Raw genomic sequence first — 22,512 nt, forward strand, 5'->3', positions numbered from 1 at the left:
ATTTCCATCAAATACGTTTTAAGAAAAGTCGTCACATTTCAAAAAAAAATTGCTTTATTTAAACACAAAACACATTTACAGCATGCATGTTAACTTAAAATTACATGGCGTCTTCCCCAAACCAATTATTTTTGAATGTATGTTCAAGCACTGAAAATAAACCGGCATATTCCACAGGTAGACTCAGATTCTTCTCTGTCATCTCATGTCAAACTGAGAGTTATGCACAGTAGTTAGTATTCTTAAGTTAGGCAAATAATTTAATTGATCACCATGAATAAATATTACTCTTTTATTTCACTGAGTTTCTCTTCTAAATCATTTATCAATACCATTTCAGAGGAACGTAAATATATCCAAAGAAAAATAAAAAAGATATTGCCATTTGAAGTAACTATCAATGTTCTATATGATCAGAAAGTTTCATTTACATGCTCTGTTTAATGACCTACCGTCACAAAAAAGAGAGCCCAGTTCCATGCAAACAAATTTATGAAATTCCTGATATATTTTGTGGAAGGTTTGAAATTACAAATAGAAACGAACCATTATTAAAAAAAAAAAAAGTGTATTCTGAACCACATGCTAGTTACAATTTTATTGTTTGTTACACAGCACCAATACCCATGACATTACTTACAGGAATGAAACTACCATACGTAGACAAAAGAGAAAAAAATTCTGCTTCATTTATGAATATTGCCAAAGAAGTGAGTTTTCACTTGAAATCCATAAAATACAAATGTCTATGTGAATGCAGCCAAATATTTCTCTATTTAGAAAACTATTATAAGCAAGCTACAGCGCTTTTTTTTAGTTAACTGCATTACTTCTATCTTGCTGCACCAAGATTTCATTTCCATTTGTGGAGTGTTTATTTTGAACAGTCCTAAAAGCAACACACTCATTTTAGAGGCTGCAGAATACAACAGTAAGGATTTTTGACTGTTAAAAAAATAAATAAATTTATCTTTTAAATCAAAATTATTATAAAAGTGGAAATTACAATAGTTAAGGAAATAGAAAAATAGGCCAATTATGATCTGAGTCTTCTGACTATGGCTCCAAATTTAATAATACAAATATCTGTGTATAAAACTTTTCAAAAGTTAATCCTGTCAGCCAGATCTTAACACAAAAACTTTCCAATTTCTCTACTGACTGAATAACCTTAAATCCCCATTCTCTCCTAATTTCTGCTAAAATAGTTGCAGTCTCCCCCACTGACGAAGCAAATATTGAAATCTCTTTTATTACTTTTATAACTCCCTAAAATAAATTGTTGACGTAGTCACTTAGGAAGAAGTGGCAAAATAGGTACACACTTAGTACTAATCACGAAATTACGGGTTTTAGCCAACAAAATAAGGATTAGTGACCTGCAAACACTTCACTATTATCTCACCTCAATAAGAAATAAATGATAGTGTATGACTTAGTGTAGCAGTTTAAAAGCACATCAGGGAGTTCTGACAAAAATTTCCCTACATATTTTTAAATTCACCATATATCTGTCCTGTGTCTTTACATTTACCCTCAATTTCCAGTCTAAAAATTTAGATCAACCAATACAGTACTAACATGAAATTATGTTTAATCCTGTAATTCCTTAATTCATTTCAACATATTAAAGATGACATATGAATTATCTGTCCTATTTTTATTATTATATTAGCTAGCAGGTTCACCAGAATCAAGCAGGGTATTTTCATTCCATCAAGCTATAAAAGTATGGAATGAGAAAGAAGAGAAATACAACTCTTCTTTCAAACTTTTTCTTAAACTTAAAATTTGCTTTTGATACTGTAAAATATTTCTATTCAATATCAACTTGGCAACAGGCGTTTCATGAGATAACAATTAAGTAGCCTTGTTCAGTCTCAAATGTCTAGTTAGGCAGTTTTAAGGATTCAGTGCTCAAACAGTAGTTTTCAGAAACAAACTTCAGGGATGATACAAATTATTTTAACCCTGAAGTCATCTCAAGGAATTTTAAAATACAGTACTGACCTGATATGATCTGATGCATTTTGTGGGCATGTAGTGTTACAAGTGGTAAAATTTAAGACATTTAATCTATAATGTTCTATTTTCCCTAAAATAAGGAAGACATTTATTTCAATAAGAGAAGAAAAACAAGAAGCAGTAGCAGCTAGGTAATTTAAACTGATTTAAAAATAAACACACACACACATGAACAAAAAACACAACCCTAATAAGGTACAGTTAGCTTGGCACAGTGAAGACTAAATTTAAGACATGAAAGACAAACTGTGTAATAAATAGGGCCACAGTCGTAAACTGTCATTTTTTTCCCTCCTAAGACGCCAAAATTGCACTCTAGTTGTGTTGGGAAGCAGCAGAGTTTATAAGAGTGGGTAGGAAACAGCTGTACAGGCCAGGTATAATTTATACATTAAAAAAAGTTATAATTCTACAGTCCCCGCAGGGTAGAGGTTAAAGTCACTGAATGACTCTACTTGATAATATGTCCTCTTCTTTCTTCAATTACTTTTCAATACCTGAAAATGGGAGAAAGCATAGAGAAGATCTTATTTATATAAAGCTCATGTTTATTTGCAATAATCACGAAGAATGACAATTAAAGTATACCAATAGTCTATATAAACATTTTAGTCAACAGCTTCACTTTCCCTAACACTAAAAATATGGCAATACTCAAGTATTTGATTTTTTCTCCTTTTATTTGTATCTTAAGTAGAACTATTTATCAGCAGGCAGTGCAACGATTAAAAGGAGGTCAAGTCTTTCATTTGTTTTTATCCTCCCCAACAGAGCTATGACCGATGAAGTATTTGTTTAAAAAAAAAGGAAAGACGGCAAAATAAAATGGAAGCTAGCAGACTGTGTCAATGACATTCTTAAACCAAGGACCACTAAGTAGTAATGTTACATAAACAATATCTGCAAAAAAAAGGAAGGGAAAAAGAACAGGGGAGGAAGGAGGAATAACTAAGAAATGCATATGGTAGCAAAAGTGACAGTGAAATAAATAATTCCAGCAGTCAGCACCCTGTATTAAACTGTCTAGTTACCTTTGCATTTATAAAAACCCAAGCTATTTAAAGTGTATGCAAGCTAGGAAACCAGCCATGTAAAACTGGGAACTAAAGGCATCAGTGCTATTAATACAATGCCACCAAAACTAAACCAAGTGTTTTGAAATGTTTTTCTTAGCATTTTAAAAAATTAAATTATTTATCCACCAAGTATTTTTCAACAGTTTATCACCTAAGTGGATAATATACTCCTCAGACAAGGTTTAAGATTAATGCAAGAGTTTAAAAAATAAGAACACAATCATTTGGAACAGTAATAAACTTATAACCAATTATACTTTTATAATTATTTCAAGTACTGAAAACCTAGTTTAGCTATTTCCCTCATGTGTTAAACTGCTGTCATAATACTGGGGCCAGAGTTATACTTTCTAGCTAAAACTAAACTATATTTAACGAAGTTCCTGGTCTGTTTTTTCTGCCAATGAGGTGAGTGCAAAGTCTACACATGAGTTTTAATGTAAGAGCAATATCAAAAACGATCCACTCGATCTATTTCCACATGCTCTGAAAACCCCTGCCCAGCCACCACTTCCAAAAAGGTAGGGAAAGCAGCTCTGACCCACTGAATACCCACCCACTCCGTGCCGGGTAACATCTTAGTTCCAAGAACTACCTGCTATTAAAAGGGGGCTCCAAAACGTTCTTAGATCAAACAGGAAAAACACACAGGCATCTTTAGTTGGCAGGAAAACCAGCTATTATATGTCTACTGATGTGACACCATGTTAAGCACATATAACCTACGATGTAGTCTTGTCAAAAAATGTTTTCTCTGAATCTAATTGTTATGGATTGAATGTGTCCCCCCAAAATTTGTTGGATTCTGAGAGTGCAGTAGTTAAGAGCTCAGCTGCTAACCAAAAGGCTGGCAGTTCAAATCTACCAGCTGCTCCTTGGAAATCCTATGGGGCGGTTCCACTCTGTCCTTATAGGGTCACTATGAGTCAGAATCAACTTGACAGCAACAAGTTTGGCTTGGTACCTGTAAATATGACCCTGTTTGGAAAGAAACATTTTCATTTGTTATGTTAGTAAGGTCACATCAGAGTAGGGTGAGTCCTAAACTTAATCACTTCTAAGTGTCTTACAGAAAGAGAATGGACACAGAGAAAAAACAGAGAGGGAAGAAAAACGCCATCTGAGGACTGTTTACAAGCAAAGCAATGCCAAAGATTGTCAGCAGCCACCAAAAACTAGGAGAGAGGCCCACAGAAAGGATCAACACGACCAAGACCCATATCTGGACTTTTAATCTCTAAAACTGTGAGAAAATAAATTTCTGTTCTTTGCAGCAACCCACTTATATTTGTAACAGCAGGACTAGGTACACCAAGACACTAATCCATACTTTTCTACTTTCCCACATAAAGGGAATAGTAAGGATACAGCAACATAGCAATTACATATAGAAGCAATCAAACACATCTAAAGGTGGCATACATTCAGGATAACTGGACTATTCTCTTCAATAAATTACTGTCATTATAAAAAGCAAGGCTATCTTAGATTAAGAGACTTATAGGATATAACTAAATGGAAACAGTGGTCCTGGACTGTACTCTGGTTTAGACAAATGAGTTGTAAAGGACATTTTATTTTTAAAATATTGGTTGGGTACATGCTTAAGTGTTCAGCTACTAACCAAAAGGTGGAATTCAAGTCCACCGAGAGGGCCTTGGAAGAAAGACCTGATGATTTACTTCTGAAAAATCAGCCACTGACCACCTGCGGAGCACAATTCTACTCTGACACACACGGGGCTGCCATGAGTTGGACTCAGCTTGATGGAAGCTGGTTAGGTTTTGGTTAATTTTGTTAGGTGTGATAATGTTACTGTGGCTATGTAGAATATGTTATGTTTTAGAAATACAATAAACATTTAGGTCACGAATCCGCAGTTTAGTTCTATGCTAAAAATTTTAAATGAGAAAGCAGTTAGTTGTTTAAAAAGTAACTTGCTCAAATTCATAAAAGTAGAAAAGGATTCGCACTTAGATAGACTCCAAAATCCACGCTCTTTTCATTATCTGTCTCTCTTAAATCCTATATTGTGTCACAAAAATTAAATTGTTCGAAATGTGAACCTGCAAAAATAGTTAAGTCTCTACTCAAACTGAGAGCCAGTATTATGTAAAATGTCAAACAAAGGACAAGGAAGAGTAAAACAGACTGGCTATAGTTATTTGTCAGAAACAATGAGAGTAAATCATCTCGTGATTATTTACACAGTACCTTTTAGTTTCCAAAGTACCACATATCCTGGATGTCTTAAAAGACTTAAAATCTGAGCTCCGGCCATAAGATGAAATATTAGGCAACTATTAACTATTCATGTTGCAGAAGACAAGTTTAAAAAAAGCAAGCTACAAAGTAGTGTATGTATAATATAATAGGTATGTTACTAGAGTATTTATCAGCAGTTTATAAACTTTTAAAATGATGTCCAATTAGGATTTACTTTTCTGGATTTCTTTCTTTTTCATTTACTTTGCGGGATAACATTTTCCAAGGCTTACCTGTAGAAGGCGTTTTGAAGAGAGATAAAGTTACTCTAACAATATTTGATATAGTACCATGGATGACCTCTGGCAGCAGTTATGACCGATACGTTTGTTCGTATTTTTGTAGTCTACATTGTACTAAATGCCAGGGAAGCTTAAAAGTACTGAAAACCTTAGTTGTTCAGCTAGCCAGGCTACATTATCTGCGTTGAGGACTAAATGTCCCACTGTTTTTCTAAATAGCCCAGCTCACCTTGTATAGACATGATTTTAAATTCCCTATTAGCCCTTATTTTTCCTTTAATGTGGAAAGAGTTTCATTAATTCTTATTTAAAGTGACAGATTAAGAATTGTTGAGCCTCTGGGATAGTAGACAAAAACAGGGTTTTTTCAAGAAGTTTATGGCTTGTCATCTTTTTCTTATCTTCTTCCTCATGGCTGCTTTCCACTTTAGAGTTATTAATGATCTAACCTTGACTGGGAAAAAGCCAGAGAAGTGATTCACGGCAGCAGCCAAAGGTGATTACCCCGCTTTTTTTTTTGTTTGTTTGGTTTTAATATTTTATTGTGATGCTAGAGAAAATTTACATAGCAAATTAGGTTCTCATTTAAAAGTTTCTATGCGTAATATTCAGTGACACTGGGTGCACTTTTCACAACATGTCAGCATTCTCATTATTTCCATCCTGGTTGTTCTGCTTCCATTAATCTAGCTTCCTTGTTCCCACCTTACCTTCTCATCTTTGATCTAGGGTAGACGGTGACTGTTAGGTCTCATTTAGATGACTGTTTACAGGAGCACGGTATTCATGGGTGATACTGTTTATGTTATGAGCCATTCTGTCTTATGGCTGAGTGGTTTGAGCTCCAAGCTTAAAGGACATCGCAGGGCAATAGTCTCAGGAGCTCCTCTAGTCTCTATCAGTCCAGTAAGTCCAATTTTTAGGAATTTGGGTTTTGTTCTACATTTTTCTCCCGTTCTATCTGGGACCTCCTATTGTGCCTCTGGTCAGAACAGTCAGTAGTGGTAGCTGGCCAACATCTAGTTCTTCTAGTCTCAAGGTAGGTGAGGCCGTGGTTCACGTAGACTATTAGTCCTACAGACTAGTCTGAGCCTTTGGTTTCCTTCTTTCCCTTTTGCTCCAGACGCACAGAGACCAATAGTTGCATTTCACGTGGCCACTCGCAAGCGTTTAAGACCCCAGACCCTAGTCACCAAACCAGGATGTAGAGCATTATCTTTATGAGCTATCTTATGCCAGCCAGTTGGCTGAGCTGCCCCTCCAAGACTATGGTCCTAAGCCCTCAAACCCAGTAATTCAATCCTGCAAGGTGTTTGGTTATGTCTAGGAAGCATCCATAACTGTGTCCCCATGTGCTTTATTTTATATACGAACATATATATGCAGCACACACAAACCTGTATATACATTTGCCTACATAAACACCTATCCGTGTACACCTATATATCTGTATGTGCTTACCTATACATATACAAGCATACATATACCTACACAACCACACACGTTATTATTGGTTGTTGCAAAATTGTGTTATGTTGTGGCTTTTACCAAAATCGTCCCTATTCTTGTGTACTTCTTAGTCTCATCTTTTACCCTGGTCAAGTTGTGCTGACTCCACAATACCCTTATTCGGTATTGCCTTACGCGTCACCAAAACAAACAAGTGACTACTATCTAGAAAGTGATTCCTTCTCCCTCTCATCCCTGGTAACCACCAAAGAATGTCGCTTTCTGTATGTATACCTAGTCCTGTCTTTTTATAATAGTGAGATTATATAGTATTTGTCCTTTAGTGACTGACTTATTTCACTCAGCATAATGTCTCCAGATTCACCCACGTTATAGTATATCTTGACACCGTATCATTATTCTTTATGGCTGCACAGTATTCCATTGTGTGTGTGTACCAGTTTGTTTAAGCAGTTTAAACTCTTTAACTTAAAAGTTATAATACAGGGACTAACTAGCTCAACTGGCTAACACAGTTTATAAAAAAAATGTTCTACACTCTACTTTGGTGAGTAGCACCTGAGGTCTTAAAAGCCTGTGAGCAGCCATCTAGGATACTCCCCTGGTCTCACCCCGTCTGGAGCAAGGGAGAATGAAGAAAACCAAAGACACAAGGGAAAGATTAGTCCAAAGGACTAATGGACCACAAGTACTACAGCCTCCACCAGACTGAGTCCAGCACAACTAGATGGTGCTCAGCTACTATCACTGGCTGCTCTGACAGGGATCACAATACAGGGTCCTGGACAGAGCTGGAGAAAAATGTAGAACAAAATCCTAACTCACTAAAAAACACACCAGGCTTACTAGTCTGACAGAGACTAGAGAAACCCTGAGAGTACAGCCCCTGCACACCCTTTTAGCTCAGTAATGAAATCATCCCTGAGGATCACCCTTCAGCGCAAGATTAGATAGGCCTATAAAACAAAACGAGACTTAAATAGGCACACCAGCCCAGGGGCAAGGACTAGAAGGCAGGAAAGCTGGTAATAGAGAACCCAAAGTCGAGAAGGGGAGAGTGTTGACATGTTGTGGGGTTGTTAACCAATGTCACAAAACAATCTGTCTACTGTTTAATGAGAAGCTAGTTGGTTCTGCAAACCTTCATCTAAAGTACAATTAAAAAAACTTTTTAAAAAACCCCAAAAGTTATTAATACATAAAAAGGGCTCTAAAAAGATACATGTAAGATATTAGATGGTATCTCTGGGTGATATTTATTTTCTACTTTGTGATAGTCTTTAGGCCCCTACAATGGACAGATATTGCTTATATAACTAAAAATGAATGAATATAGATGAATAGAAAAAGGGCACGGAGGTAACGTATTTAAAAAAACAGCCCAACAAATACATTAAAAATATCCAACTTCATTAAATAAATCAACGAGAGGCCCTTTCTTTATTAAATCAAGAAGTTTAAGACTATTAACACTCAATGCTGGCAAAGATGCAACAAAAATGGACAGTATCCTTGGCTAATATGCAATTTGGTGCAGTCTTTCTGGAAAGCAACGAGGCACTATGTATTATGTATCAAGAATCTCAAATACGTTCATAGCGCTTGTAATTCCACTTCTGGGAATCTTGAAGTAATCTAGTATGTGAGGGGGCATAAAAAGATGTACCATACTTCAAATTTCATATATGGAAATTTCAATTTTAGAAAATTTCAAATATGGTAAATATTAACATAATCAAATAACAATAAAAGGGAACAGTTATAAACTATGGTATATTCATTAGACAGAATACCAGGAACTAATAATAATAATCCAATGATAGGTTAAAAACAGTAAAGACACAAAATTTAATATATAGTATGACCTGAACTATGGAAAAAGACTCAAAGAAACCTTGCCAAGTTGCTTTTGCAATCACATACATTAAAAAAAAATAATCATGACACTAACTGAGAATTCAAGACATTGTTTAACAACCTGTGACTGAGAGCTTCCAAGTACAACTACAATTCAAAAGCCAGATACACATTACAAACCTGTGGACATGTGTAAAATGTTACGCTTGCTTGCCGCCTCCGCCACGTACTGCCACTGGCTGGCTGTTCTGTACAAAGGCACCTCCTCCTCGAATTGCACCTGGATGTGTTGGAGAAGCTGCTGGATGTTGCCCAGGTCGAATAGGTTTAGCTAATATGAAAAACAAAGACTGACTTTAGAATAAAGTTTAACACATGACAACAACGACTACCTAGGTCTCTTCTCTCTCAGAACAAATTCCCAAATTTATGTTTCTCTTTGCCCTCCTGTTTCTCAATGCAGTCCTCTCTTTCTTTGTATTGGTTACATCTTTTTCTCCAGGAACCCGTAAAATCCTTGTTGTCATTAGCTGCCGTAGAGCCAGCCCCTGACTCATGGTGACCCCATGTGTTACAGAGTAGAACTGCTCCATAGTGTTTCCTTGGCTGTAATCTTTATGGAAGCAGATTGCCAGGACTTTTTTCCATGGAGCCAGTGGTTGGGTTTGAACCTCCAACTTTTAGGTTAGCAGCCAAAAGCAATCACTTACATCAGCCCGGCTCCCTAACCCTTAATATATCTTGTCCCGGCGCCCATAACTCATCTGAAGCATGAAATATTGCTGATGACTTGTTTCTTGTGATTCTCCCTCTGCTTTAATAACACTGTTCTATATAATTTCTCCTATCCCCAATCATTCTTGCGTGTTTTGCTAGTTCTCATTTATCTTCTTGTCCTGTAAATGTGGTCATTCTTCAATTTCTCTATTCTCTTCCAACAATGCCAATCTTCCATGAGTTAGAAAATAAAGACAAATATCTCCATACCAACACATTATGAATGAATCAGACTATGTTTTCAACTAAATAGAAACATTCAAACAGAGCGAAGTTTAAAGGTATGGATCTGCTCCACTAACCAATTTGTGCAGAATGTCCTCTCCTGGCCATATTCTTTGACCTGACTGCTTCCTTTATACGATCTACTTCTTGCTGATAGCGTTTGCGATCACGAGATGCGTTTTCTTTGGCTTCCTTCAGTGCTGACTCCAAAGCTTTCACTCTCTCAGCTGTAGCTCTAAGTCGCTTTTCCAACTTAGGAAGTTCACAGCGAAGATCTGCATTATCACGTACCAACTAAAGGCAATAAAGAAAATTTATCTGGCTTTAACATGAAATGAACTGAGAAAAGTATGAACATTTCACAATTTCTCTTTAAAAGGTAAGTAAAACTACATTTTATAGTAAGACTTGTTTTTCTAAGTAGCTAATTTAATTTAGACAGAAACATAAGGAGTACATATACATACATATCTATTTCTCTCACATATATAGTTTTATTTGGGGGCAGGGAGATTGCCCTCTCCCCCTACTACGTAAAGACTATCAGTTACCACACTAGTGATCTGTCACTTCAGTGAGATACTAATCTGGTGGAAATGAATACTCTTTTAAACATATAAGACCACAAGTAATCATAAACTTAGCAAACTGTTAATACATGTTGAAGACAAGAAAAATCAGAATTTCTTTAACTTTTATAAAGTACTCTTGTGCAATCATCAGGTTTACAATAACAAAGAAAACAACTGAGTGTTATGAAACATTTTTATTAGTAATATTAATCATTTATCATGCCATAATAAAAAATAAGCAAAAACACAGTAAGCGTTACTTTAAAAAAATATATATATATATACTCTGGTACCTCAAATATAAACAGACCAAAAAAAAATACTTTAACTGTAAAGAATGTCTACCAGAAATCAAAAAATTATTATGGCAGACCAGAAATTGTACAGAGGAAATAAAATTACATGTTTTCATTGGCCTCTTTTGATAATGTGGTTATTAAATATTAATCCTCCTAAAACTTGCTAGTGGTTCTTTATAAAATAATGGAAAGGCTCAGGGTATGAAAATTCCTTAGGGCTTTAAAAGATTAAAATACTTGCCACCACAAAATATACTCTGTATTACCTGTTTGTGCACTTTAGTGAGTTGTTCAAGATTATTTTCAAGGAAGGAGATTTTCTGCTTTTGAGCAGCACTGCCTCCAGTGTCATCAGAATCTATCTCAGCACTCTGAGAAAAGAATGTAGATGAAGATTATGACAAAATTTAAAGATCACAGAATCCAAGCATTATACCTACATAAAAATTTTTATGACAGTGTAAAATCATTTCATTTATGAATACACAGTTACACACAGTGTGATTTATACAAATACTTTCCTCAGTATTGTTGTATTACCTTTTTAACTCTGGTGGCCAGGTCCTGAACAAAGAGCTTCCGCAGGTTATGTAAAGTCTGAAGTTCTTTTGCCTTGAATTAAGAATAGCAGTATTTTGGGGATTCAGACTTCAAATTTAAGAAGCGGGGGGCAAAACCCATAAAATACTCCCCAATCCAATTTATTTTCAAGCTTTTCTTACCACTGTCTCTTCCAAACCCTTCAGGTCTTGTCTTGCTTGTTCTCGTCTATCTTGCATAACACTAAACAGTGAAAGAATATATATATTCTCAACTTTGAGTCCATAAAATTCTAGTTTTATTTAGCAGAAGATGTGAATCAAATTCTTTTTATCTGAAAGGATCAGTTCTTAAATTCAAATAAATGAAAAATGCTGAAGTATTTTACATTAAAATTATTCTAAACAAAATTATGACTGATGATTCAAAAGAAACTTTATAAAAATCAACTCTGAACTGGTCCTGATAGTGTGACCATTCCTAACAACAGCCTGTTTATTTGCCAATTATCTCTTGCAAATTCAAAGTATGTAAACAGATCAAGAGTTTTCTTTCTGCTCAGATTCTACCAAACTGAGTACTGACTATATACTCTTAGTAAATTAGCAAAAAGTAACTGGTAAAAACTTCTTTTGACAAAGCTAAGGCTAAAGCAACCATGTTCTTCAAGCAAAACCAAATTTTATAAAAATTCAGATTTTGTGGTACATACTGCAATCTTTTAAATTATTTAATGTCCTGTTTTAGGTTCATTTTTTCTGATGGACCCTGAAGTCATAAGGTAACACAGAAATAGCAAGCAGACTGATGAACAGGAATCTGAATCTTGACTATCACTGAAATGCAAGGCCTTCCTTTCACCAAAATTCAAGAATATACTGGAAATTTTTAGGTATAAATCAAACCGAATCAAGAGAGTTTAAGAAAAACACAGTTCAGCCAAAACAAAGTAAAAAATGCATCCACAAATATACCCAAGAGTAGTACCTGCAATCCTCTAAGTTTTTATTTTTAAACTCTCAAACATTTTACTCACGTAAGTTCATGTAGTTTCTTGCTCTTTTCCTGGTCAGTTGCTTTCAACTTCTCATGCTCTACTCTCAGACGTTCCTGTTCTAACATCATTTTCTGGTTTTGGCTGATAAAGAAAAGAAAAAAAACCCATAGTATCAACATGACAGTTTTCTCAACGTGAGAGCTCACGATGAACTATATAACAATGTTATTAGAGCAAAAGGAAGGCTGCAAAAAATCAAGCCATCAGCAGTATTTCAATTAAAAGTTTTCAAACTTCTAACTCCTGTAATCTCCATTTTCAAATACTCAAGGCCTCCTCTATCATCCTGTCCCCCTTGACAGCTGGGGGAGGCTGAGGAGAAGGGGACCTGGCTACTTGCAGCCAGCCACTATTTTTTTCATATTTTGCTTTGAAAGCATGATTCTACTCTTCCGTGCCTTTCATGTCCCTGAATCCTTATCTCTAATTCCACTAGGTATGAATAAGACCTAAGGCCCCAAATAAGTCATCACTTTTGTCTTGTCACTCTTTTCTGGTTCCTGTTCAAATCATGATTTAGTTGCAGACCTGCGATCTCTATAAATTCTATCCTAGGTGCATATAGTTATGGAAGTAAGGACTAAATTAAGATGACAACTTTTATTAAAAAAAAAAAAAAAAAGCCCCAAACTTAAAATCCATAATTTCCAATAAAGTTTTTCTAAGTTAAGGATTTCTTAAAAAAGGAAGTTGAGGAAATGATTTGGAGACTGGTGTCAACTTGCAATAATAATGAGTTTAAGTTGGGGGATTTTTTCCCCTGCACATTTAGATCAAAATAGCTAAGAAAACTTCAAAAATTTTACTTGAAAATCTAGAAGTTATACTCATAAACAAGAAAATTCTGTATTTTCCCAGTTGAAAATATCAATTTCAATGAAAAATACAGGTTTCTAATAAGGACCTACTGCCCATCAATAACCTCTTATTTCCTCTTATCTAAATATTAGATTTTCCTAATTAGTTTCTAAATATCTCGGTTTAAGAGCAAGAGGACACAAAAGCATATAATACTTACTCTTGAAGATCAGTAATAAGTTTTTCTTTTGCCTCAATCTCATCTCTCAGATTACTGATTTGTTTTTGGTGAGTTTCTCTGTGGCTCTGAATCTGCTGTTCAACAGCTTGCTAAAATTATCGGGGGAAACGAAGTTAAAAGCAGACTAGTCAAAATTAATGACGACGAATTAAAGCCATTACATTGCAATGTAGCATCACACTTGCCTTCACTTCATTTGCAGTCTGAACCTTATTTAAGTGTTCCTTTTCCATTTCATGGACTTTCTCTGTTTGAGAAGGGAGAGAAAAGAGAAGACACGAAATAAGCCTTAAAGTTTATCACGTCAACCAAGGAGCGAATGCATTTTATGAGGGGTATGTTCCTTAGTAGTATTTGACTTAAAATTATCCAAATGCCACCCACTAATAATTTTTTCCCTCCAATGATGCGTTGACTAGTAAAGTTATATCCTTATACTTAGTTATATCCTGATACTTACTTATACCTTTATAAAACCCGCTACCGTGGATGCTGACTCATAGTAACCTATAGGACAGAGTAAAATTGCCCTATAGAGTGTCTAAGGAGCACCTGGTGGATTTGAAATGCCAACCTTTTAGTCAACAGCCTTAGCACTTAACCACTACACCACCAGGGTTTTCACTGATATTATAAACTCTTCTATTTCCTTTGCTTAATCCCAGAGCAGAACAGATTAAGTGCATGGTAAGGAAGTGAGATAATTTTCAAAGTCTTCTATGTCTACACACACACACACAAACTTCCTAACTTACTGTGAAATGTCCGGGTTGATCATTTCTATATTCAGACACAATTTCAAAAGTATGTTTCAAAGCCACATTAAAATGTATGATTTGTTTACTATTCTAAGTTATCAGTATTCCTAATATTTGCTATGAGTGTGAATATGTGTTCACTATAATTAAAGAAAGAAAGAATATAGATACAATTCATAAGTAACCGGGAACTCATACCTTGCGCTCGAAGCTGAACTAGTTCTTCACTGAGGGAATCGACAGATTCCTCCAGCTGTCTCTTCTTTTGCTCCACATTTTGAAGGTATTCAGTCAGTGATTTGATTTTGGCTTCATGCTTTTGGAAAAAATATACCGACATGAAGTGAAAAAAAATCTCATGTACATATTTTGTTGTTAAAGAAAATGTGAAAGTAAGCAAGTTTTATCAGTATATCTAAATATGAGTTTAAGAAATTTAAACCAAAAATCTTCAGGGGTCAGATTTACAATGTTAAAAGGTTTAACCGATAAAAGGATCTTCTGTACAGCTTGCAAACTAAAGCACTGAAGGCTAAAATAGGAAATGCCATTAGTTTTATCTCCGGCTAACATTACCCTTGCCTCCTTCCACAATCCCCTTCTTGGTGAACAGCCAAAGCCAGAAAACTGGTCCAGCAATTTTGTCTGCCCTGGAATTCTTCTGGATTCTTCATTAGTCACATCAGTCACATCTTATTAGTAAAATGTCTATCCTTAACATACATATGTCAACAAATTCAACCCATATTAAATCATTCACGTTGTATTATACTACAGCTGGCTATAAAAAACCCACTAAATTAACCTGTTAATGTTGTTACCCAAAATAACCTATAGAAGTTCATTTTTTAGAAAACTTTTGCAATAAGTAAAATTTACATGTGCCTGTTTCAGTCAGCAAAGAAAAAACTCTGCTCCGTAATACATACCTGAGATATACGAAGCTGGCATGCTGCTAACTCCTTCTCATTTTCTTCCATTTTTTTGTTGCTCTCAGCTTGTGTGCTTTCTAACTGTTTGCAGCGTTTTACCATTGTCTTTACTTCTGACTTCATTTTGCTAATGTAGAGTCTTGCAACAGTAAACTCTTCGTCTATCATGCCAGTTCCTTCAGGTTGCTGTGGGAAAAAAAAGTGAAATAAAAACTTAAAGCCAAAAACTTTCAGTGTGTACTTTCCCAATTAGACTCTAAAATCTTGTAACAAGATATATTTTAGTATTTTTCCATACTCATAAGGAGTCTGGAATTTTTTTCTTCTGTTACTGTTTTCAGTAAGCATATATAAATAGTTTAATTTTTGCCTTTTTTAGATTCTAAAACTTAAAGTAATAAAGTTAATACACGCCTACAAGTAAAAAAAAAAAAAAAAAAGAATATAAACCTAAAGGAAAAAAAAATAACCTTGATAAATTAGCCCCCTTTTGATTTTTGGATTTCTTCTTCACAGGACTTCAGTAAATTCAGTGTTAACTGTGTACAAGTAAATCCATCTTAAAGCTTAACAATAAGGTGATGTGTACGGTACAATGAAAGAATGATTTTTAAGTTCACCAAGGAAGAATTCTGGTCACCATACATTACTTTACTTTCATGGGCTTCATTACAAAGTTCCAGCGACATTTATACGGAAAGGCAAGAGACCCAGAATAGCCAACACAATATTGAAGAGTATGTAAGAGTATATCAGAGGACTGACATTACCTGACTTAAAGGCTTACTATAAAGCAATAATCAAAGACAGTGTAGTACTAGCGAAAGACAAATATATATCAATGGGATAGAAGAGAGACCAGCAATAGACCCCAATGAATAAAGTCAACTGATCGTTGACACAGGAAAAAAGACAATTCACCGGAGAAAGTTTCTGGAACAACGGGACATCCACATGCAAATAAATGAATCTAGACACAAGCCTTAAACACTCTTCACAAAAATTAACTTAAAATGGATCAGAGACCTAAATATAAAATGCAAAACTATAAAACTTTTACAAGATAACACAGGAAAAAATCTAGGTGACCTTGGGTATGGCAAAGAGTTTTTAGATACAACACCGAATGCATAATCCATGACAGAAAAGACTGGTACATAGACTTGATTAAAATTAAACACTTTGCTCTGTCAAAGACACTGTTAAGAGAATAAAAAGACAAGCCACAGATTGGGAGAAAATACTTGTATGTAAAACACTTATCTAATAAAGGACTTCATCCAAAATATACCAAGAACTCTTACACCTCACCAAAGAAAATACACAGATGGCAAATAATCATGAAAAGATGCTCAACATCAAGTCAGAGGGAGCTGCAATCTGGATACCACTTCACACGCCTATTAGAATGGCTAAAATCCAAAACACAGGCACCACCACAGTGGCAAGGATGTGGAGCAACAGAAACTCTCATTCATTGCTGGTGGAAACGCAAAACGGTACAGCCACTCTGCAAGACAGTCTGGCAGTTTCTCACATGCATCGACACATTCTTAACCATACGATCCAGCAACTGTGTTTCCAGGCACCATATTTTTACGCAAATAATGCACGCGTTATACTTTTTTGCCAGTCTCCCAACCCTTTGTGCATCATTTTCCTAGGTGGGCCCTGCATGCTGTGTGTGGGGGGGGGTGTTATTTATGTGGGCATATTATTTGGAGAAAAATACAGTATTTACCCAAATGAGTTAAAAGCTTACATCCACACAAAAACGAATGCTTATAGCAATTTTATTTACAACTGCCAAAAACTGGAAGCAAACAAAGATGTACCAACAGGTGAATGGATAACAAAAACTATGGTACATCTGTACATATTGTTCACTGATAAAAGGAAATGAGCTATCGAGTTGTGAAAAGACACGGAGGAACCTTAAAAACATACTGTTAAGTGAAAGAAACCAGTCTGAAAAAGCTACATACTGTATTCTTCCAACTACATGACATTTTGGAAAATGCAAAGCTATTACAGAGGCAATAAAAAGATCAGTGGTTGCCAGAGGCTGGGGTGCGCGGGGGGCGGGGGGAAGATTAATAGGAAAAGCACAGGGTATTTGTCAGGGGGTGAAATTATTCTGTATGATGTCGTAATGGTGGATACATGACACTCTACGTTTGCCAAAATCTAAAGACCGTGCAACATAAAGAGTGAATGAACCTAATATCAAAACAAACAAACAAAACAAAAAATTAAGCAGTGCTCAAATCAGTGATTACCGATGATGTCAACAGGAAAAGAATTATGTAGGAACAATGAAAATAATGAGGGATTCAGAGGTTTTTCATTTTATTTTTTAAGAAACTATTTGTAAGGTTCATTTGTTTTCAAAATACTATGTAGTATAGTGAAAAAAGCAGTCTAGGCGTCAGAGGACCTGTATTGTATCACTGGCTCTGCAACTAAACACGCTAAGCATTTCAACTCTTTACTTTCTGCCTTCACCACCTTTTCCACTTAATTACTTCAACATGAAAAGGTTTTTTAAGTCGTAAATTTTTCAGCAACACGTTTCTAGTGTTCAGTGATAGGAAATAAATCCTCTACATTTTATACTCAGAAGATTCCCATTTCTACTTATGACGTCACTTCAGCATAAACAGGTAAAGGGGGAATGCTCAGACTGATGGTGAAGAAGCCAGGTAGGTCGCCCAGTATTTAACAGTACCCCATTCCTTTGTTTCACTGAGGTAAGTCAACACTAAGAAATGAAATGATACGTGACGGGTCACCAGAATCCTTGCCTCAATTGACAAACGGCATTCTCGAAAAACACAGTTAACAAAAGCAATGTGTTCCCCATATTGAAAACTTTTATTTCACTTTCAACTCTTGTTAAACTGAGCTCCTTGGTATGTTCTCACTATAAACCCAAGTATAAGTTTCTTCTCTTTGTTACTATATTTAGGCTTTAATTAAAAGGGTAAAGTCCAAGTAAATACCCACTACAACACATAAAACTTTTATTTTATGTGCGTGTTTTTGCAATTAGTCTTTGTTTTTTTGATCTAAGTTTCAAAATCTACGGGTCACTAAAGTTTTCACCACATGCCTAGTGCTAATACACTCAATTATCAGTACCCTTAAAAAATTATTAGGAAAGAAAAAAAACACAGTATAGAAAATTTTTTAACTGGTAACTCTAGGGTTCACTATATTATTCTCTTTGCACGTTTGAATTTTTTCATACTAAAAATTTTTAATAGCATTTAATTAGCAGTGTTCATCTATCTTTATTCATTTATGAATTAGTTTACTATCTGAGCTTATCTTCACAGTTGTTCCAACATGATTTCTAAGTATAAAATCTTTATGTAGTAGAGAAAGAACCAGAATGGAGTCTGACAAGTGTTGCATATTTAATTTGTTTACTTAGGCATTCCTTATCCTTTCTTTCTTCATCTTTTTAAAATAGAGTTAACACCATCTACCATACATGGCTGGTTTAAGGATGAGATAATGGGTATGTCAACAACTTTGTGAAAAACAGTAAACAAAAGTAGGAGTTCTATACAAATAATTACACTGAGTATTTATTATATTTACCTTTACATCATTATTTCCCACAGCAATTCCTATTTCTGCAAGGTCTTTTAGTAAAGATGCCATCATCTCAGCTGCTCGTTTTTTCTGGTGGTTGGTCATTTCCTTAAGTTTCTGAAGCTCAGCATCTATACTCGCCAAGGTTGCCTAATGGGACCAAAAACAAAGATACAGTTACATCTGATAAAAACTCAATTCAAATACTTATTGAAATGGGACACTTAAAAATTAATTAGACACAATTTCCTTTCATTGCCATATTATGGCTATCTTTGCAAACTGAGTCTGAGTAATTAATGTTAGAAAACGATAGTTTTCTAGTTTTATTTTATGTACTTTCTATATACATACTCACTGAAAAGAATTCTCCAAATGATGATAATTATCATTTTTGATACTACGATACAAGCAATTATCTAGCAGTTAGTGATGAAGTAATATCACTCCCTGACTTTAATTACTATAATTGTAAATTTAAAATAGCTGGTTTACCAACAACAAAGAATTCACAATTTCGGAAAATCCAATCCAACTTGGCCCATTTTAAAACTATTCATTACATCATAGATGAGACACTGCATTTTTAATGCAACTTACTGACTTTTAGTCAGTGTCTTTTAGTGAAAAAACCATCATCTCAGCCATTTGTTTGGTGGTCGGTCATTTATGAATATCAATGGAGCGCATGTTTATCCAGTTTAATTCACAACATACTGGTTATCGTGCAAATCTCACCTAACAGGCTTCTACCACAAATGTTTAAATTACCAGACACTTCCTCTAACAACTGAACAGCAATTATTGCAAGCATATAAAAAGATGCTGACCACTAGGGGTTTACAGCTTCTATCGCTAATTTAGTGCTGATGGATTTCAAATCCACAACTGAGACACAAATACACCTGTTTTAAAGACTGAAGTCAGTAACCATGGATGAGCCAGTCAACTCTGAGTTCTAAGAAACTACTGTTCTCGAAACAGCCATTAGGTTTGCTAATAGTACAACTAATCAAGAGTTACAAAGATGTCTTCATCTTCATGGTATTAAATTGTAACTTCAACCTAACTGTAACTTTGAAGATGAAAAAGGGAAATTGAACAGGAGCAGGAAACCTTTTAAAAATGCTATTTCATTGTGTTGAACCTCTTCCTTTAGACAGGAGAACGTGGACAGGAAAATAAGTGGTACACACTAATAATGATTCCAAATCTAGCTACTGACTTCTAAACTTGAAGTCAGTCATTATCAGTAACAAAACTGCTGACAAAATGTGCGTCTGTGGTGATGCTGAAAGGAGTGTAGCAGTTACAATCACAGCTACCTACCGTTTTTTGGCATCAGTGTTATTGGCTGGTAATTATTGTCCTATAGTAAGTAATAAGCAGAAATCACAAAAAGATCTTACTATGTTGTGCTAGGTAGGCACTGTTCCAGGTGTTGGGAATTTAACAGTAAATGAAATACAAGCTACATGAAATTATATATCTTTATGTCTACTCTAAATAATTCACTTAGTTGATCAAATAGCATCTTAGTATTTTTACACTTGGTTTTTAATTTGTAGTTTGAATACTCATCTAACAGCTTTACTGAGTAGCACGAAACTTTTTCTTTTTTAACATTAGGTAGAGCAAGCATCTTTCAAAAATAGTTTTTAAATTACAGATTACTAGACCTTCAGGAACTAAAAAGATAATCCTCTTCCTCTACGGTTTCATATACAGGAGGAACTGAAGCTCAGATCTGAGCCTGTTTGAGAATTGATGCTATCAGTTTTGGGTTTATTTAGATATAAGCAATTTAAATAGTTGTTCAATTAAGAATACTTATAGTAAGACATTAAGAACGCAAACAAAACCATATCCTACCGATTTCTGATTTAGTTCATCGCTAAGCAATTCATATTCCTTAGTTTTATCTTCAACTTCCTGGGACTTCTGGTCATAATTGACAGCAAGTTCCTCTAGAGCCTGTAAAACTTCTTTTACTTCTTCTTTAGAGGCATCGTTTTCTGCTTGAAGGCGGTTCAGCTCAGCTTGCATGTTATCTTGATCTCTTCTGGTAGATGCTAGAAGCTACATGAAAAGAGCGAAAAATCTCTTTTCAACCAAAATAAACTTTTTTTTTTTTAAATACAAAGAACATCTATTTGCTTCACCATTTGCTAAGCACAAAGGGAATGAAATGTGGATTCTATTAAGTTTAGCAATACTTATTTATTCAACAGATTCACTGTATGTCTATGTGCAGGCACTGTATTAGACACTGTGGGAGACAAGGGAAATCAAAGACTTTGCCTTTGAGGAACCTAGTAGAAGAGAAAAAAACCAGTTGCCATCAAGTCGATTCTGACTCATGGTGACCCCATGTGTGTCAGGGTAGAACTGCTCCTACAGAATTTTCAATGGCTGATTTTTTTTTTTTAAGCAAATCACCGGGCCTTTCTTCCAAGGCACCTCTGGTGGGCTCAAAGCCCCAACCCTTCAGTGAGCAGCCAAGCATGTTAACTGTGTGCACTACTCAGGGACTCCAGTAGAAGAGAAACAGATACATAACTACCTGTAATATAAGATGGAATATAAGAACCATAAAAAAGGGGTAGGGCATGACATAAAGTGCTTGGTAATACAGGCAAGGGGGATATTTCTGGAGTGACAGTACTCATGGAAAAGGTGGCTAGGATAGATACAGATTTTTGTCATGCACAAATTAATGTAATAGGGAGAAGACAGCCTTGTAGGCTCATGAAGTGTGTGCACAGAAACAAAAAGTAAGTCGTAGGAGATGTTTAGATTTTCTTTGGGCAGCGGGGAGGAGAGGCACATAAAATTTCAACCGGAGGGAAGCCAAAAAACTAGTTGGGAAGATACTGCAATCTTCCAAAGTCAGTGGCTTTCAAGTAAGAGCATTTGGAAATGTGTGCACGTGTTACTAAAGGGAAGGGCTGCTAATGGCGTGTAAGAGTAGGGGCCAGGGATGCTAAATGCCCTTTAAACCACAGACAGAATATAACAAGGAATCATCCAACTCAAAATGTCACTAGTGCCTCCTCTGAGAAACAATGGTCTAGTTGAAATAAGCATAAAATACTCTAACGTGGGTTAATTTGACTGATCTGAGAGGTCGGATGGATTACTATTTAAGCTGTATGGCCTTCATCAAAAGACAAACCAACCAATCAGCCAAACACAAAAAAGTCTTAAATGAAGGATCATTTTCAATCATCTCCCTGATACACCAAGTGAGGTAAAGACAGAGTCCAAACTAGGTGACAGGGAGAGATGAGAAATGTGGAAGAATTAAGATGAAAGTAAAGATGGCAGAAATGAGTAACAGATTGATGTGGGTAGAAAGAGTAAAGGTGTAAAAAAAAAAAATTTTTATTCATATGACATGCTTGCTTACATGACAAGAGTCATACTCAGAATTACACAATTATTAGAAGCAAAGTAAATGGACTTCAGACACTGACATTTTCTTTCCTTAATAATCCTCTTAGAGCTATATCCGGGTGTTTAAGTTAATGAGTGAGAATGAAAAATTGTGTTTCTTATATTCCTTCTCATCCGTGGGCAAATACTTTTGATTAAGGCGGGAGGGAGTCTAGGGTTACTCCAGCCCAATGCTGTGCATCTTCCCCAGAGGACCAATAAGAAATGTTTTGGGAGAATAAGGTGATAAACAACATTGTACTTCAAAGCAAGGAAAGTAGAAGACAAGAGTTAAAAAGTCTAACAGATGCAGCTGAAGAATATTAAAAAAAAAAAAAGTCCT

At 35.4% G+C, this 22,512-nt stretch overlaps 1 protein-coding gene across 2 annotated transcripts in view; it reads right to left on the reverse strand.

Moving 5' to 3' along the window:
- Positions 1-507: 507 nt before the first annotated feature.
- The window catches only part of KIF5B (kinesin family member 5B), a 45,334-nt gene continuing 23,329 nt past the window's right edge, over positions 508-22,512 (reverse strand). For both annotated transcript variants that reach the window (XM_010590620.3, XM_064285055.1), the window contains exons 14-26: positions 20,607-20,813; positions 18,741-18,884; positions 15,132-15,320; positions 14,401-14,518; positions 13,630-13,691; positions 13,424-13,533; positions 12,385-12,486; positions 11,531-11,591; positions 11,349-11,420; positions 11,075-11,179; positions 10,015-10,231; positions 9,116-9,266; positions 508-2,522 (exon numbers count right to left, since the gene is read on the reverse strand). In XM_010590620.3, the coding sequence (XP_010588922.1) occupies positions 9,136-9,266; positions 10,015-10,231; positions 11,075-11,179; positions 11,349-11,420; positions 11,531-11,591; positions 12,385-12,486; positions 13,424-13,533; positions 13,630-13,691; positions 14,401-14,518; positions 15,132-15,320; positions 18,741-18,884; positions 20,607-20,813 (1,518 nt within the window). In that variant the 3' untranslated portion in view covers positions 508-2,522; positions 9,116-9,135. The remainder of the gene's footprint in view (positions 2,523-9,115; positions 9,267-10,014; positions 10,232-11,074; positions 11,180-11,348; positions 11,421-11,530; positions 11,592-12,384; positions 12,487-13,423; positions 13,534-13,629; positions 13,692-14,400; positions 14,519-15,131; positions 15,321-18,740; positions 18,885-20,606; positions 20,814-22,512) is intronic.

The sequence above is a fragment of the Loxodonta africana genome, chromosome 4 (genome assembly GCF_030014295.1).
Source record: "Loxodonta africana isolate mLoxAfr1 chromosome 4, mLoxAfr1.hap2, whole genome shotgun sequence".
Taxonomy (NCBI): Eukaryota; Metazoa; Chordata; class Mammalia; order Proboscidea; family Elephantidae; genus Loxodonta; species Loxodonta africana.